The 17,538-nt window shown below is 45.2% G+C and overlaps 7 protein-coding genes across 14 annotated transcripts in view; 4 read left to right on the top strand and 3 right to left on the bottom strand.

Annotated features, from left to right (window-relative positions):
• The first annotated feature begins 1 nt into the window (after nt 1).
• On the top strand, nt 2-1,738 carry LOC119560353 (NADH dehydrogenase [ubiquinone] 1 alpha subcomplex subunit 10, mitochondrial). Of its 2 annotated transcripts, none has more exons than XM_037873756.1 (3): nt 2-107; nt 352-1,480; nt 1,548-1,738. In XM_037873756.1, the coding sequence occupies exons 2-3, from the start codon at nt 353-355 to the stop codon at nt 1,641-1,643; spliced, it is 1,224 nt and encodes a 407-aa protein (XP_037729684.1). In that variant the 5' UTR covers nt 2-107; nt 352; the 3' UTR covers nt 1,644-1,738. The 2 variants fall into 2 exon arrangements, with proteins under 2 accessions (XP_037729684.1, XP_037729685.1); XM_037873757.1 differs by lacking the exon at nt 2-107 and adding an exon at nt 157-263.
• Nucleotides 1,739-1,844: 106 nt separating this feature from the next.
• LOC119560351 (transmembrane protein 181) lies at nt 1,845-4,739 on the bottom strand. Its single transcript, XM_037873754.1, has 7 exons — nt 4,091-4,739; nt 3,600-3,856; nt 3,469-3,549; nt 3,007-3,106; nt 2,665-2,942; nt 2,505-2,607; nt 1,845-2,444 (listed from the first exon to the last, which is right to left on the bottom strand). Exons 1-7 carry the CDS (start codon nt 4,737-4,739, stop codon nt 2,071-2,073), a joined length of 1,842 nt encoding a protein of 613 aa, XP_037729682.1. The 3' UTR covers nt 1,845-2,070.
• A 242-nt stretch (nt 4,740-4,981) lies between these two features.
• On the bottom strand, nt 4,982-6,955 carry LOC119560352 (pre-mRNA-processing factor 17). The gene is made up of 3 exons (XM_037873755.1): nt 6,207-6,955; nt 5,663-6,141; nt 4,982-5,600 (listed from the first exon to the last, which is right to left on the bottom strand). Exons 1-3 carry the CDS (start codon nt 6,919-6,921, stop codon nt 5,067-5,069), a joined length of 1,728 nt encoding a protein of 575 aa, XP_037729683.1. The 5' UTR covers nt 6,922-6,955; the 3' UTR covers nt 4,982-5,066.
• On the bottom strand, nt 6,853-7,129 carry LOC119560359. The gene has a single exon (XM_037873762.1). It carries the CDS (start codon nt 7,024-7,026, stop codon nt 6,922-6,924), a length of 105 nt encoding a protein of 34 aa, XP_037729690.1. The 5' UTR covers nt 7,027-7,129; the 3' UTR covers nt 6,853-6,921.
• Nucleotides 7,130-7,537: 408 nt separating this feature from the next.
• LOC119560356 (fas-associated death domain protein) lies at nt 7,538-8,649 on the top strand. Its single transcript, XM_037873760.1, has one exon. It carries the CDS (start codon nt 7,640-7,642, stop codon nt 8,354-8,356), a length of 717 nt encoding a protein of 238 aa, XP_037729688.1. The 5' UTR covers nt 7,538-7,639; the 3' UTR covers nt 8,357-8,649.
• Nucleotides 8,650-9,036: 387 nt separating this feature from the next.
• On the top strand, nt 9,037-12,233 carry LOC119560622 (probable ATP-dependent RNA helicase pitchoune). Its single transcript, XM_037874161.1, has 5 exons — nt 9,037-9,322; nt 9,383-9,598; nt 10,067-10,753; nt 10,815-11,440; nt 11,802-12,233. The coding sequence occupies exons 1-5, from the start codon at nt 9,142-9,144 to the stop codon at nt 12,126-12,128; spliced, it is 2,037 nt and encodes a 678-aa protein (XP_037730089.1). The 5' UTR covers nt 9,037-9,141; the 3' UTR covers nt 12,129-12,233.
• Nucleotides 12,234-16,850: 4,617 nt separating this feature from the next.
• The window catches only part of LOC119561081 (protein held out wings), a 38,642-nt gene continuing 37,954 nt past the window's right edge, over nt 16,851-17,538 (top strand). For 4 of the 7 annotated variants that reach the window (XR_005221058.1, XM_037874941.1, XM_037874940.1 and 1 more), the window contains exon 1: nt 16,851-17,034. The gene's annotated coding sequence lies outside the window, so the exon portion shown is untranslated. The remainder of the gene's footprint in view (nt 17,035-17,538) is intronic. The other 3 variants (XM_037874943.1, XM_037874942.1, XM_037874945.1) reach the window with 1 other exon arrangement.

Raw genomic sequence — 17,538 nt, 5'->3', positions numbered from 1 at the left:
ATTTTTTAGTGTTAGGCCGAGAGCATTTGGGTGATAAGTCATTTCGCCAACTGGTCACACTGCCCGAGATTTGTTTTTGGGTAGACTTCCGATTTTTAGCTTGAAAAGTGAGTTATTGCGGCCTGATCGGGCGATAAAACACTAAAATTTGGTCAACCAAAGGAGCGCCCAACTAGTGGCCAGCATTAAAACGGAAAAGCATTCGCGCACCTGGAGTTTTTGGCCAGCAATAAGCGCACAACCTGCACAGCTCCTCCTGTGATGTAACCAAACGGCCAACTGCCAGAGGGCCAGAATTATTTATTATTATAGCGAATCTAATGCACTGATACTGGTTTTCCTCCTCCTCAGAATGACCGCCGTGTTCCGCGTTGGCCTGGTGCGGCTCGTCAGCCGCGCCACACAGTCGCCCAATCTTCTCCAGGCGCAGGCGAACGCCCTGCCCGCCGCCTTCCAGCAGCGATGCAGCATCTCCGGCAAGACGATGCGAGGCGGTCCCCGGGTGCCCAAGGCCGCCCCCTATCCGTACAAGACGAAGAAGTACAGCGTGATCAATGCCTTCTTCGACAAGACCTCCAAGCGCTTCGACGAGAACTCCAAGGTGATCTGCGTGGAGGGACCCATTGCCGCCGGCAAGTCCAAGTTCGCCCAGGAGCTGGCCGAGGAGTTGGACATGCAGTACTATCCGGCCGTGGATCTGGACCTGATCTACATCAATTCCTATGGCTATGACATGAGGAAGCTGGATCCCCAGTTGCCGCCCAGCTGCCGCAGCTACGATGTGCGCAACTTCTGCCAGGATCCCAGCCACGATCTGGCCGCCCAGTTCCAGATCCGCATGTACATGCTGCGCTATTCGCAGTACATCGACGCCCTGCAGCACATCTTCAGCACCGGACAGGGTGTGGTCCTTGAGCGCAGTCCCTACTCCGACTTCGTCTTCATGGAGGCCATGTTCCGGCAGGGCTATCTGTCCCGCGGCGCCCGTTCCGTGTACAATGAGCTGCGCCAGAACACCATCGGGGAGCTGCTGAAGCCGCATTTGGTTATTTATCTGGATCAGTCGATCGATGCTGTCAAGCAGAAGATCAAGGCCCGCAACGTCGACTACGAGGTGCAATCGAAGGTGTTCAGCGATGCCTATCTGAACGATGTGGAGCAGCTGTACAAGCAGCAGTACCTCAAGGACATCTCCACCCATGCCGAGCTCCTCATCTACGACTGGACAGCCGGTGGCGAGACCGAGGTTGTGGTGGAGGATATCGAGCGCATCGACTTCGACCAGTTCGAGGCTGACTCCCACAACAAGAAGATGCTCGACTGGCGCTTCCCGCTGGAGGCTGAGTGGTGCGAGGCCCGCATCAAGTACTGCCACGAGAAGCCCGACCTGATGAACTACTTCAATGTGCCGCGTTTCGATGTCCCGGAGCTGCTGCGCAGCGCCGACGACAGCAAAGTCTGGCGTGATGTCTGGTACAATGTGAGTGCAGCGCGCCCTTTCGTCCCTTTCGATTCCCTTTACATTTATCTTTCTCTTTCGCAAACAGGCTCCCGGCATGAAGTACCGTCCTGGCTACAACGCGGAAATGGGTGACGAGGGTCTCCTCACCAAGACGAAATTGGGCATTAACCAGGCCATCTAGAGGGTGTTTTGCTTTGCTTTTGAATTGAAATCATCTGGCGAAATGTGTTAATAATCTAATAAACAATCTAGTAAACTAATTGGAAGGAACCTCTATGAAAGAAGATCGTTATATTTTGAAAATAAACCCCTAAATGAACCATAAGAGGGTTTACCACACATATGACTTGCCAAAACCGATTCTATTTGAACATACATTTTCAACACTCACGGACATATTATTTTATTCGTAATCTTAAATTACTAAACATATTTAGAAAATGCATATATTTTCCAGTATTTTTATCCAAACAGAGATTAATTTTGGAAATTCGTTTAATTTATGCATAATGTTAGCGAATATTTTGTACACTTATTTAGCACTATAACCCTCGCTGGCTCTATGGAACATTTTGGAATTCAGACTCTGACAAATCTGCGGTATCCAATCAATCACTATCGTAGTCGTTCTTTCCAGCTCCGCCGCCCACAGCGGTGAGGGGGCGACGCGACTCTTCGTCGGAGCCGTAGACAACGTCCTCGTCGGAATCGTCGATCATGGAGATGGCTGGATTATCCTTAGTAACGGCCAGTTCCGCCTGGGCAAAGCGTCCGTCCGGTGAATACACATACGCCATGGTGTACAGGTAGAAGTTCAGCAGCCCATAGAAGCACATGAACTGCGCCGAGCTGCGGTAGGTGGTGTTCAGTGAGGCCACGAAGTTGTCCTCGAGGATGCCAAAGCCGAAGCGACAAGTGGTCACCGTGATGGATATGGACAGGACGAACAGCATGAGCAGCGTGAGAAACTTCAGGCGCATATCTGGATAAAGGAATTAAACATTATCACAGCTTTTATGCGAATAATTCTACTATATCTCACCAAAATAGGGCATGGATCGCAGTTCGGTGTATGCCCGCAGCAGAAGCAGCACCAAATACAGCACGTACATGCAGCACGCAATGTAGAAGAACATCTTGAAGCCCTGTGAATGGTTTCGATTTTGGAGTTCTAGAAGCTCTCTTAAAATGTATATACCCACATTGTAGTTTTTCGTGTCCACGAAGTGACTGTATGTGGGATCCCTCAGCTCGTTGCACTTCTCCCAGGTGGCCAGGACGATGGCGCACAGCCAGATGGGCAGGACAACGATCACCTTGACCAGGTAAAAGCGGACAAAGCTGCGCTCGTTTTGCCGCAGCCCGTGGTAAATGCAGAGCCAGAACATGAGTAGAGCACAGAGGAAGGTGGCCTGGAGAATGGCGTCCAGCATTCCTGGCACCCAGGAGTTCATCAGAAATATCATCGGGAAAAAGGGATCTATGAAGAGGAAGTTCTTGGGATACACTCAAATGTATAGATTTGATTTTGGTATACGACTTACTATCGTACAGCAGAAGCAGGGGCAGTAGAACCGACAGCCATCGCTGCTCAATGGACCAGTCGTAGATTGGATACTTTCGCAAGGTGTGGGCATACCAGCACTGCAAATTGGAAAATAGTACAGTCAGTCATGTGACTAAAACACAAAATGTTAAATTGAAAAAAAGTAACGTAATTGAAAGGTTCAGTTTTTTGCATCCTTTAGGGAGTTCTGAACCCGAACTATAAGTATGTTAATATCATTCCTTGTTTAAAGTATATTTGAAACGTTAAAATTATAAATGGATGAATAAAATATATAAGTGTCTTCAAATAAAATGTCTAAAATCAAAAATTAAAACTAGGATACCTTTAAAAAAGGAGAAAAAAATTAGAACATCATATTAATATATATATAATGATTTAAATTATATATCTTTTTTTTCATCATCATATATTTTCATCAGAAAGTCAAGCTACTTACTATAACAGTGAAGGTGAAGAGTAGAAAGATACACCTGAACCAGATCTCAATTTGCGTGAATTCCGGACTGTAGGTCTTGAACTAAAGTGAACAGTTAGTAGACATCATAGAGGAAAGTACAAGCCACTCACATAGAACGTAATGCTGCGTATATTATACTTCTGGTGGAAGGATTCCAGTCCGTAGAAGCGCACTGTGATGATATAGTGGGCGTAGTCCAAGAATCCCAGATGCATCACCGTGAACTCCTCGCAGTCGTTGCGCACGCAGACCAAGTGCCGTGTCCGGTTGTGAGCCACTCCTGAACCGAGGATATTCTGCGGCTTGTGCTGCTCGTTGATGCCATCGATGGAGACGCTGACCTGGAAACTCTTGTCATAGCGCTCGTCTGTAATTACAATGTAAATATTAATTTAAAAATTATTATTTTTATAAGGGGTTTTTGAACATAGAATGATATTAACTTAACATACTTATAGTTCGGGTTTAGGACATTCTTTTTACTGAACCTTTCAATTACTTTACCATTTTTCAATTTAACATTTCTTGTAATATACAAAGACTTAAAGTAATCAAGAAAAAATGAATACTTATTAGTATTTGTCATGCCCACAGGACGCACCATCGTTGTTGTCCGTTACCAGCTTGGCGATGAGCCACATTTGCTGGGAGTAGGTGGTGGTCAGCGGCGACTTCATGGCGAAGGGTCCTTTCCCCAGGACCGTGGTGCTGTGGGCCAGCGAGGTGTTGGCCAAAATCTGTTGGGCGGTCAGCGAGGAGGTGCTGGTGATGGGCGGTCCCGTCAGCCCGATGACGATGCCCAGGCCAAAGCAGGTGAAGAAGCCCAGGAAGACCATGACGAACTCGCGCTTGTGCATCGAGTACAGCCGCATGTGAACGGACCGCTCGCAGCGGTCGTGGTGATAGGCGGGCGAGATGTATCTGCTGAAGTCGCTGAACAAATCGCTGAACTGCGAGAGCGAGGACTTAAGGCGCAGCAAGAGGCCGCCGGACGGCAGCTGGTAGGCGTAGCCCAGGCCAGAGGCATCCGCATCCGAGTGGGGCTTGGCCATGGCCGCTGGCAGGATTCTCGGGTGTCTGGCTGATGCTCGGGGTCCACCTTTCGCTCGTCCCTCACTGCATCTCCTCTCCACTGTGCAAGCTTTGGGCTTTAACCTTTTTCCAGAGTTTTTTAAAAGGCCCTTCTTCACTATCCGCTCGACGTTTGTGCGTTTTTCGTGGAAAATATCGATTTTGGCCAACACTCGCATATGTTTTGGCTTGCTGGTGGGGGTGGCTGGGTGATTGGGTGGTGGGCGGACCATCCGTTGAGTTGTTTGCATTTTCACATGCACTGCGCACGCGCACTCTTATCACAAGCAAAGGTAAATAAAGGCTACATATCACACAAAAAAAGGGGGCTCGTCCAGGAATAAATACGTTAGGGAACTTTAAAAAAACTAAAATTAGCTTGGGCATATAAATAGGGCAGATATTGAGGCGGTAAAACAACTTTGTTTGAACATAGTTTGCAATATAATCAATCAATTTACACATCGGTTTGGCTTACATCTATCTAGGTTATAATGTGCAGGCATTTAGTCCCAGTACTTGATCTGGCCATCCCAGCCAGCGGTGGCCACTTTGCTGGCCTCGTGCGGATGCCACAGGGCGCTGATGCAGACGCCATCGTGCGCCTGCCACTTCTTGTACATCTTCGTCGTCTTCCAGTCCCAGATGTAGCACTTGCCGTCACCATCGCCCGACACCAGGTAGCTCATGTCCGGCGAAAAGTCTAGCTGGCAGGCGTAGCCCGAAACCATGTGCCCGGTGAAGGTCTTCTTGCGGTTCATCTTGAAGCGGTTGAGGGCGGAGAAGATGACGATCTTGTTGTCCAGCGACTGGCAGGCCATCCACTTGCCATTCGGCGCCAATGTGACGGCCGGCATGGAATGCATAGTCGGATCGGCAATGTACTTCATGTCCACGGGTATGTCCCACTCCCAAATGCGCATCGATTTGTCGTCCGAGGTGGTCACAAATCGACGGTTGTCGTCCACGAAGGTGATGGTGCTCACCGAGCCCAAGTGCCGGTCGTACTCCTGCACAATATCTCCACTACGAGTGTCCCACTGTGGATCAAATAGAAATAACGATTACAACTTGAAATCCATCATCTGCTTAGGTTACTTACGCAAATGATCTTCTTGTCGGATGTGCCGGCCACAAACAAATGTTGCTTGCTATTATCCGGATGGAACTTCACACAGAATGGCATTTTGCGTGTGGTGAATCGGGACACCACATCGCCCGTTTCGGCATCCCACAACTTTATGTAGCGATCGTAGGAGGCGGACAAGAAGTTGGTGCCCCTGTTGTTCCACGCAATGTCCTTGATGGCCTGCCGGTGTCCGGAGAAGGTGCGAATGCATCGTCGCTCGCCATAGACCTCCCACAGCTTCACACGACAGTCCATCGAGCCGGAGAGCAGCAGATGAGCCGTCTTGGGGAACCAGCGAATAGAGGAAATGCCCTTGTTGTGGCCCGACCAGGTGTGTATGTGCGCCTTGGGCAGGAAGCATTTGGGCGGCGGGGCATTCGATCGAAGATTCACGCCCAGATCATGCGGAGCATGCAGATACGAGCGGCCCTGGTAGTCGTAGGCGTCCTTGACTGTGAGGGATAGGGGGAAAAGGTGATGTAATGCATATACTTCCCTTGCCTTTCATTATACTCACTGTGCAGTGTGGACTTCTCTTCGAGAGGCTTGTCCTCGGGAATGCGTCCGCGTTTGTGCCGCTTGGACAGCAGCTCGTCCAGCTCGGCGCGCTCCTGCTCGTTGGGCTTGGCCACCGACACCTCGTTCTCGAACTTGCCCCAGGGTCCTAGGAAACCCTCGACGTCCTCGGGATTGTCGTTCTTTTCTTGCTTGCGCAGTTTCTTCGCCTTGGGCGCTTCGAACACGGTCTTGCCATTGTCATCGTAGGCGGACTGCAGGTCACCCACATACGACTGCCCGTCGGCCTGTTCGTCCACACTGGGATCCAGGGCATAGCCGTAGGTGTGGAAGGTGCGTCGCTGGTTCTCGAACTCGAAGGCATTGATGTGGGCCTTCTCCACGTAGCCGGCCAGTGTGTTGCGCGGTGCCCGCTGTTGCATGGTCAGATCCGGGTGCTCTGGCCCCTTTACCGGCGCATACATCTCCTCGTAGCGCGGATTGTAGGCGACCTCCTTGAGCGTGGGATCCAGGGTTCGTGGCACCGCCGACGCTCCGAGGGGCACCACGGCGGGCGCCGCGCACACAGCGATTGCCGTGGAGAGCGAGTGCGTCTTGTCCACCGGCAGCAGGTGGGCGGGAATGGCGGTGGGGGGCTCCGATTTGGCGGCGGCGGCGTCCTCATGGTCCGATTCGCCCTCCGAGGAGGAACTGGAATACGTCTGAAGTCCCAGCATCTAGAGGCTGCGCACGAACTCCGTGTACTTGTTGACGAAGTGCTGAAGGTAGATCACGACCAGAGTGTAGAGCAGGAAAACAAACACGTTTATGGATATTTCCATTCGTCCACACGTTTACATCTAGTATAAGTTGCTTTTTAAAAGTAACAAAAACATAAATATATATATTGAAACAGAGATGGCATCCCGCGGCTATCGGTTATCGATGTGCGGTCACACTGGCCGCGGCCACGATGTAGAAGAGTGAAAGGTGGGTGATGTCTGCCTTAAAAAATGTAACCATAAGTATATAAAATTTAATAATATATATATAAATGATATATTTTTAAATGTTAAAAGCTAAATTAATAAGTAAATATAAATTTCACTTTTGGTAATTTTATTTTAATAGAGGTTAAAAAGTTTTATAAAAAGAAAATAATGATAAATTATGAACTTTTAAAGATTTCTATAATCTTAGTTTGTAAACATTTATAAAAAACGGAAATAAATTGGTTTTATTTATTCACCTTAACATTTTCTCTATGCATATAAGTACTTTGTGACGTCACACTGCATATGCACTTCCGTTCGATAGGCAGTGTTGATCGATAATTAACTGATAAGAAAATGTTTGGCCATACGGTCATACTGAATCCCAACAAATGAAAAATTGGGATTGGTTCGCCCACTTTGGATCGCTGTAAGCACCGTCTCTTTTAACCAAACTGCCACGATGACCGGAGGCAGACACTGGAGCTACGACATCCTCAAGCAGATCGCCATCGATGGGTGTAGGGAGGACGTGGAGGATCTGAAGCAGATGTTCGCCGCCGAAATCGGTTCGCAGCGGCGATTGGACTGCATACGCTCCATCGAGGATCTGATTGACTGCCTGGAGCGGGCGGACGAGCTGGCCGAGGACAATGTGGAGCCACTGCGCCGGATGTGCGGCAATGAGCCGAGCTTGATCGAGGCCCTGGCTGGCTACACTCCGCCGGAGAATTTCCGCAATCAGTCGGTGAATCTGTACCAAGAACTCCGCTTGGCCGACGAGCTGCGTCAGCAACTCCGGATTGCTCCGCCCCAGGATCTCCATACTTCGGTTTCGCCCATGGCTGTGGCTGTACCCACACCTGCCATCCAGAACTACATCACGCCGGCTGCCTTTACGGATGGCAAACGTGCGGCTGTGTTCAAGAAGATCTCCGAGGAGCTGGGACGCTCCTGGCGAAGATTGGGCCGCTCGGCTGGCATTGGCGAGGGCGCCATGGACAACATCGAGGAGCGTTATCCACGCAGTCTGTCCTCCCAGATCCTGCAACTGCTGCAGCTGATCGAGGAGGACGAGTGCCACGACCCCAAGCACTTCCTCGTTCGGCTGTGTCGCGCCTTAGGCGATTCTGGTCGCAATGATCTGCGCAAGAAGGTGGAGCAGATTATGTCGCACTAGGATAACCATTGTTATGTGTGTTGTATTTATATTTTATACATGAATGTTTGCCATTTGAATGTCAGCTTGATAAGAAAGGGTGTATCCCCTACCACTTATGATAAGCTTTGCTATGGGCAGCCAAAAAAAGAACTAAGCTGTGCCGTTGTTTATATTTTAAGGAGTGTTTTCCTTAAGATAAATGTGAGTGTTTAAAGTGCATCGAGTAGCAATATTACAATACTCCCAGAAACCATTTGTAAAACAACTTGATGTTTTTCTAATTTTTAAATAAAAATTCATAGAACTCTTAAGCTTGTTTCTCAGTTCAACTTAATGTTGACCCTGAAAAGGGTGATTCGTATAAAACAAACAAACTGCTTGTCTTTTGATAAGAAAAGGTGATTCCCCTTTCGATAATTGGATAATAAGTGACAAGCCATATAAATAAAAAAATGTAATAAAAATAAACACAGTTTCAAAAAAGACTTTTAAAAAGTCTACAATTTCTTAAAATTTAATGGCATTCCATTCAATCAATTTGTTGTTACTTTGTTTACAACTTTTTGTGTTGCGAAGCAGGTGACCACAACAAAAACAATTAGAGATGGCCCACAAATTGGTGTGTGTACGCACTATGAGTTAGCGGTGTCACCGACCAGACATTTTAGGCAGACCGTATTCCATGGTATTTTTGCATCTGGGTGAATGGCACTTGTGGGCCGCAACACGTGCGCGCTTTATTTTATTCGAGAATTCTGTTTTTAACCATTAAAGTGTTTTACAAAGCCAACTAACATAGCATTATGTCGATCCGGGAGAAGCTGCTGATGAAGAAGATAGTAAAGCGGGAGAAGATGAAGAAGGAGCTGTCACAGAAGAAGGGAAAAAAGCAGCCCCAAGTGGAAGAGCCACCCAAACAAAATGGCAATAAACCCAGTAAAAAACCGCAGAAGCCGAGCAAAAAACATGTGGCGGAGGATGAGGGTAGGATTTGTGATATTTCTGGATTATATAAATGTTAAATGTGTATTTGCCCCTGCGCAGATGACGATTTAGAGGAGGATTTCCAGGAGGCGCCGCTGCCCAAGCAAAAGAAACAGAAACAGCCGCCAAAGAAGCAACAAATTCAGGTGGCCAACTCGGATTCCGATTCAGAAGAAGATGATGATGATGATGAGCAGGAGGAGCAGGATGTGGAGGACCAAAGCGAAGATGAAGAAGATGCAGCCAGCGGGAGTGATGAAGCTGCGCAGGAAGATGGTTAGTAATGGTCTATTAACCCCCTCAAATGTTCAGACTTTTCATGGGGAAGTTATAATACTTAACTTTACTTTTATAAGCTTTATAGTAACCATTTACCTTTATTACTACCTTTGTTATCAAAAATATTTAAGATATTAAGAAAGACTTGACAAAAATAGTCAAAATAGGACCAAACGAAGTATTCTAAAGATACAGTAAATGAATAGACTATCACTTACAAATTACCATAAGAATAGTCACTGTATTAAACTATATCTTTTTTTATTGCTTTAAAATCCTCAAAGAACTCCATCACATCCCCAAAATAATGATGATTTTTAAAGGCGAATTTGAGCAGCTCAGGTTCAGCGAGTTAATGCTGGCCAGAGCAGGCATGAAATGCATTTTTAAACCAACTGAATCATGCTAGATAAGAATTAACTAAAGCCAAGATAAATCTTTATTAACATAGCTCACTCATTACAGATGAAGCTGACGACGAACCTGTGCCCGCTAAGAAAACGAAGCTGCTGCCCAACAAGTCGAAGCCACAGAATGGCAAGCCAGCGAAAGACGATGAGCCCTTCACCGTGGAATCCTCGCTGGCTGCTCTGGATCACCGGGACTCGGATGATCGCAGCTTTGCCTCACTTAAGGGAGCCGTTTCCGAGGCCACATTGCGTGCCGTCAAGGAGATGGGCTTCACCGAGATGACGGAAATCCAGGCGAAGTCACTGACGCCCCTGCTCAAAGGACGCGATTTGGTGGGCGCTGCTCAAACGGGTTCGGGCAAAACGCTGGCCTTTCTCATTCCCGCCGTTGAGCTGATAAACAAGCTGCGCTTTATGCCCCGCAACGGCACCGGTGTGATCATCATCTCGCCCACGCGGGAGCTGTCCATGCAGACATTCGGCGTGCTCAAGGAGCTGATGGCCCACCACCATCACACCTACGGCCTGGTAATGGGCGGCTCCAATCGCCAGGTGGAAAGCGAGAAACTGGGCAAGGGCATCAACATTCTGGTGGCCACACCGGGTCGTCTGCTGGATCATCTGCAGAACTCGCCCGACTTTTTGTACAAGAACCTGCAGTGCCTGATTATCGACGAAGTGGATCGGATACTTGAGATTGGTTTCGAGGAGGAGCTCAAGCAAATCATCAATCTGCTGCCAAGTGAGTAAAGTATAGCTGCGAAACGTTCTGATAGTCATAATAATCCTTCTAATCCCCTTAGAACGTCGTCAGACCATGCTTTTCTCGGCCACGCAGACAGCACGTATAGATGCCCTTTCCAAGTTGGCCCTTAAGTCGGAACCCATCTATGTGGGTGTTCACGATAACCAGGACACGGCGACGGTCGATGGACTCGAGCAGGGCTATATCGTGTGCCCCTCGGAGAAGCGACTGCTTGTCCTCTTCACGTTCCTCAAGAAGAACCGAAAGAAGAAGGTGATGGTGTTCTTCTCGTCCTGCATGTCCGTCAAGTACCATCACGAGCTCTTCAACTACATTGACCTGCCGGTGACCTCCATCCATGGCAAGCAGAAGCAGACGAAGCGAACGACCACCTTCTTCCAGTTCTGCAACGCCGAATCGGGCATCCTGTTATGTACGGATGTGGCGGCACGTGGATTGGACATTCCGCAGGTGGACTGGATTGTGCAGTACGATCCCCCAGATGATCCCAAGGAGTATATTCACAGGGTGGGCCGAACGGCCAGAGGATCGGGCACGTCGGGTCACGCACTGCTCCTGATGCGACCCGAGGAGCTGGGCTTCCTGCGCTACCTGAAGGCCGCCAAGGTGCCACTCAATGAATTCGAGTTCTCCTGGCAGAAGATAGCCGATATTCAACTGCAGGTGGGTGTTTTAAATTAAGTGTTAAACATTTTGACTTCCTGTAGAAAATTCAGCCTAATTGAACATTTAATATTTCCAAAATAAGTACTTACATTATGTCAGTTACATATCAAGATATTTGAAATATCTAAAAAATGTGTGCTTTAAATAATAGGATATGTTAAAACGATTTCTAAATCGTTTTTAATTAATATTCAATTTCCTTAAGATTAAGAAAGTACATCTAAGATAAAAATTTCGGAAGGCTATCTTTATACATCACTGTCTTTTACTTTTAGAAGGAATAAGTAGTATGATTAGTTAAAGCTTATAGATTTCCTACCTTATATACTTATAACATTTCATTTTTTATCCATTTTAGCTGGAGAAACTGATCGCCAAGAATTACTTCCTCAACCAGTCGGCCAAGGAGGCGTTCAAGTCGTACGTGCGGGCCTACGACTCGCACCAGCTGAAGCAGATCTTCAACGTGAACACGCTGGACCTGCAGGCGGTCTCGAAGAGCTTTGGCTTCCTGGTGCCGCCCGTGGTCGACCTGAAGGTGGGCGCGGCCAAGCGGGAGCGACCCGAGAAAAGGGTGGGCGGCGGCGGATTCGGATTCTACAAGAAGATGAACGAGGGATCCGCCTCCAAGCAGCGACACTTCAAGCAGGTCAACCGCGACCAGGCCAAGAAGTTTACGCGTTAGTTGTTAGATTTAGGCAGAGATACCATTGCGTAGTGTAAATCTGCTTCTTTATTTCAGTGTGTATACATATAGGCAAAAGATATAAAACTAAATGTTTTCATTTCACGAATTCACGTAACCATTTGGCCGGGCATCATCATCCACTCGCATCCCACTCGATCTCTCGATGCGGATGTGGCTTCTCCTTATTTGTGGCTTGTTTGTTTCAAATGTTTATTGTTGTCGCCGTCGAGTCGAGTTGAGCTGAGTCGCCTCCCCAAATTTGGGCGATCGGGCTTTTTATTTCGTGTTTCACCCGCTAAATTGTGCCAGTATATGGCCCACGCTCGCCCAGCTCCTCTAAAACTGTGGCGACGAGCTGTTGGCCCAACTAATCGATAATCGGGTGCTTAATCAATTGCTGACTTACGGGCGCCCACTGCACATGCATTTGCCAATTGAAACAGCCACTGGGCCGCGAACAATTTTCCAATAAAACTTGTTTAGCTCGCCCCCTTTATACAGATTCCATCACCCACATAACCGAAATATAGTTGGGAAATTACAGGCCTCTTAGGCTTAAAAATATCCATTGAACTAAATTTCTTAAATTGGTTATAAAAAAGGTTTTATATTGACAACCTAATCAGATTTATAAGTTGCTTTAACCAATGTTCTAGTATAACTAAAAAATAATATAATACCTTTTTTGTAAACTATCTGTTAGTACCCACAGATTTTCTTAAGAATTATGATTCTGGCAGTAAAATGCCCTTTTAAAAGATATATTTTTAGTAGTTAATAGTATAACATTTTAGGAAACTACTTCCTTTATTTCTTAATTTTAGACTGGACTACATTTGAGTTATAGATGCTCGACTGTAAGTGCTCAGCGCTCGGCAGCCATCGAAATGTATTAGCAAATTATATGTTGTTGGGGGCGTGGGCGTGACGAATGCTGAAGACCGCAGCGCCAAACGCCCACTCACACGCCCCACCCCCTTTCCCCCTCCCCTCTTGGCATTAACACTTGTTTCTAAAAGCCAGGCTAACGACGTTTCTATGAATGAAAAAGCCAACGCGCCTGAGTTTACTCATTCATGCGCACTTTGCGGATCGTGGTTAGATTAGTTTTGCTTAGTCTGCGGCTTGTTGGGTCCAATCAGCTGGCCGAGCACAATATGCAAAGTGGAAACTTTATGAATGGATGGAAAACGACTGGTTCCACCTGTGGGAGGCAGCGGTGACACAGAAAATGCATTCGCACAGGCGACAAACGATTCCATAAAATTGAGGTGTTAGGCCTATGTTTTTCATATAGAAAAATTCATAACTTTCTATTTTTATAAAAGGATTTGGGATATTTCTGTTAAAAAAAAAGAATATATGTATGTAGAAGGACTTGCCAGCAATCCACTTAGGTTAATATTGGAGAAATTGGAAAATAAGAAAATGATTTCAGTATGCTAGACATAGAATAAATGATATATTTTTAATATTACTTAGTGATCCGTAGAATCTTTCTGACCTTATGAAAATTATCTTGGCAAAATAATTCTTCGACGGCTATTAATCCTCATAATATCTAACAACATTAAACAAGGGAGGATTCCTATTTATTTATTACCAAAACTGAATCAGAACCACTTGTAATTGTGATCAAAAGCAAACCTCTTTGGACACCTTAGTTGGCTGCTCGGCCTGCACATGTGAGCGAGTGTATCTGACAGATACTCACCATCTGTGTGGGTGTTGCAGCTCGGTTTCTTTGTGGAACTGAAAAAGTGAAAAACACAAAAGTTGGAAAACCGGAGGCGCCCACATGGCCGCGTGTCATGCGTAATGGAAACAAGTACAAACTGGTTAATGGCCAACTGCCTGGCTTTTTGGCCAACATATTGCTAATTACACACTCTCACACAGGGGATTTCTGTGTCGGCGGTAAATTAAGAAAAAGAATGCTTAATTCGTCGTTTAAAGCCGAAAGCCATTAAATGTATTGGCCAAATTTGCATTTGACAGAAACGTGCAGTGTACAAAAAAGGATTCTCGGCCAGCAAAGAGTGTTAACTCCGAAAGGCGGTTTGGAACCACTTCCTTATAAGCAGGAATTTGGTCAAACAATTGAAGTGCATTTGAGATGCAATATTTTTCTGTCCAAAGCCATATAAGGACTAATAACTTACTTCAATCGAAGAAGACGCAAAAATACAAAACTCTGGAACATCTAAAAAACTAAATTCAAATCTAAAGTTAAGAACCTATCACAACTTATATGTATGTGTTTGTTAAAAAATGTGGTTTTAAATTATTTATTTCAGTTATTTACTGATATATTTAAACAAATAACAAAAATACGTGTTATCTCCTTAAAGTTTTACGACTTGCCAGTTTGAATTAAGAACTCAGTCCCGCCATTTGAAGCATTTTTCTCGCCGCACTTTACAGCTGCCAGAAAACTTTTGTTTTGCGGGCATTTCGGTTTTCCAAAAACCGAAAAGCTACCTAAAGTGACCTACATACAATGCGAAACACCACTACCAAGACCGAAAAAAGGAAAATTCCAAAGCCCTGGAGAGATTAACGGCCCACGGAAAACTTGGCACTTTGGATCTGCCAGATGTCCAAAGAGAAACATTCGGCGACGTGGGTGTGCGGATTGGAAAGGGCTTTGGGCCACGGTCTTTTCCCCACAGATTTGAATCGGAAATCCATAAGCATACAATGTCTCAATCGCCACGCACATTGACACATATTTCGATGGCAGTAAAACTATATAATGGGGCCGTTAATATAATGTCGGCCCACACACAGACCAATATGTTCCGATCCAATACGATCGGTAACGGTGTGAGCCAAGTGCACACGAATTTGGTGGGACTTGTGGCCAGGCTGTGAAACCTGGTAAGGTGAGGTCCGGTGGGCGCCGCTTTCCAATGGAACGGCCAATCCAATGCCCATCCAAGTCTTCCTCCACTCCAAACTTTCACGTCTCATTTAAGTGCGGGTGCTGCACTGCACTGCGAATTATTTTCATGGCCATCCCAAAAATATAATTGTATTTTAAAACATCTCAAAAATATATATATTACTATGCAAATCTTTAACATTTTTGGAAGAAAAAATCTCCAAAAGTTTAACCAGACGTTTAAATAAATTTAAATACTGATAATACTGATATTTTATTCATAACCTAAAAACACATATTTCGAAATCTAAAAAATTAACATTCTGCAGTCTCTAAATGAGAGTTGTCTTTAAAACCCCAAAATTGTTAATACTTTGAGAAACTGATGAATAAAATTAATAAATACCTAATTTTTTCAAAACCTGTATTAAGATTTTAAAAGGCTCTTTTAATTATCCAAATGTTTTTCCTGTGCGGTGTGCTTATGTGAAATACGCCAAATACGCGGAAGATAGCGAAAAGCTTATTTTTGCAATGGAAAGTAAAAGTTGTCGCCGGCCTTGTCCATCGAAACGCTCGCGAATGCCAATTTTCCCACATACATTTCGCGGCGGAGTTAACCAAGTTAACACCAACATTTGGCCAGTACGGGTTTGGGGCTCATTTGCATGGTGTTTTGGGCCTGGGGCCCAGATGATAGCCCCCGCATATATGTCCAGCAAAACAAAATGCCGCTTGGTTCTAATCTGCCAGCAATTTCCGTGCGCAATTAATATTAATAGTATGTTCAGACAGAGGGTGTTCAGAATCAGTGACAAATTTTCGCTTCTACGAATTTAGTACTTCACTATCCCCATTCAGTATTTTTTTTTAGGAATCTAACTGATTTTTATTGAAGGATATGCAATTTGTTATATGGAAAAATGTTGAATGCTAATAACAAATGCCAATAAATGATCCATTGATCAAACGATGAATATAGTCATATTGACCTCTGAGGTTACCTTTTTTCTGAGCGAAAAATGGCTGTCTTAATTAATTCGAATGCAACGCCAACGCGCCAAATTGTGGCCCACCCAGGCATCAGGTGGCAACGCCGTGACTAAGTAGTTAATTAATAAACTAACCGGGCATCTTACGGCCGGAAATTAATCACCTACTCTTGTATTTAGTTGTTTTGGGCATGCTCGGACATTTATCAACTTGAATATTCACATTTTGGGGCAAAATATGTGAAATAAGTTAACCAGCTGCGCAACTCTTTTTGTACGGGGTGGCAACGCTGCTAAGTGATCTCGCACGGTGGCGAGAGAACTAAGCCACAAAGAGATTGACGTCACAAAGTATGAAAAGTTGGTTGTTTGTATGGAAAACTGTATGAAATTGTTTATTTAATAAGTTATAGATGATGGAAAATAAAAAAATTACTTTGATAAGCCATATTAAATTTATTCCGATTTTATAGGAAACTATTTATTTAATATATGAAATAATATTCTAGATTTGTGAGTATTTTGTAGTCATTTATGGTGAAGTCATAACACTTAAAATTTAAAATCGCTTTTATATTATAAATAGAGAAATAAAATGTGCAAATTTAACTAATTTTAGGTCTATATTAATTTTTTTACTACATTTTCTCAAATCAAAACTAGCTTTGTGACGTCATGCGGCGAGAGAGCAGAGAGGAGAGTGCGCGCCAAAAACACCACCCAGCGATCGCACAGCCATGATCTCACACTTACAACGTTTTGTGCTCTTCGCTTCGCATTCAGTTTCTTTTTCTCTTCTTTGTTTTTGTAAAATTTGGACGGAGGGCGAACGACGACGACGAGAGAGATCATTCGTCGAAAATTAATGGTGGTGTTCGGTTCTGCGTCGCGCAAAGTCTCTAAAAGTCTAGGAAAACTAGGAGGAATCGTTCAGTAAAAGTCCCGAGATCCGTTCGCAATTCCCCGACTCGAATAAAACCAATATACACATATATCAAATAAACAAATAGAAGGAATCCTCAGAGAAGTGTGTTTCAAAAACCAAAAAACTTTCGAAGCCAAACGAAATGAAGAATAAAATCCAAATGCCATTCAGCAGCAGCAGCAACAACAAATACATAATCAGCAACTGTGCATATTTCTGCGAAATTTTCAGCGTTTCGTGTTCGTTTCGGTGGGATTGTCCACTCGCTGAATATCCAGGCAAAGGAACTTATCCTTTTCTGGCCCAAAACCACTGAAAATAAGAACATTAATTTGCATATAACAAATATTTAAATATATATAGTTATTTTTTTGTTGCAGCAGCCAAATGATCGAGAGAGAGAGCGAGAGAGAGGCAGCTATTTTGACATTCTGCTTTCATTCATCTCCGTCCGTCGCCTATACAGTTTTACTGTTCATTGTCCGTGTGTGAGTGAGAGATCGTCGAGGAATTTTCTGTCTTCGCTTTCGACTTGCTCTCTCTCCGTTTCATCGCTCTCTCTCTCTCGCGCTGCGCCGTTGTTGTTGCTGCAGATCGTAAAAAATA

This window comes from Drosophila subpulchrella, unplaced genomic scaffold (assembly GCF_014743375.2).
Source record: "Drosophila subpulchrella strain 33 F10 #4 breed RU33 unplaced genomic scaffold, RU_Dsub_v1.1 Primary Assembly Seq354, whole genome shotgun sequence".
Lineage (NCBI taxonomy): Eukaryota > Metazoa > Arthropoda > Insecta > Diptera > Drosophilidae > Drosophila > Drosophila subpulchrella.
Note: the sequence above shows the minus strand (reverse complement) of the source record. Positions and strands in the feature narration are given on the sequence as shown.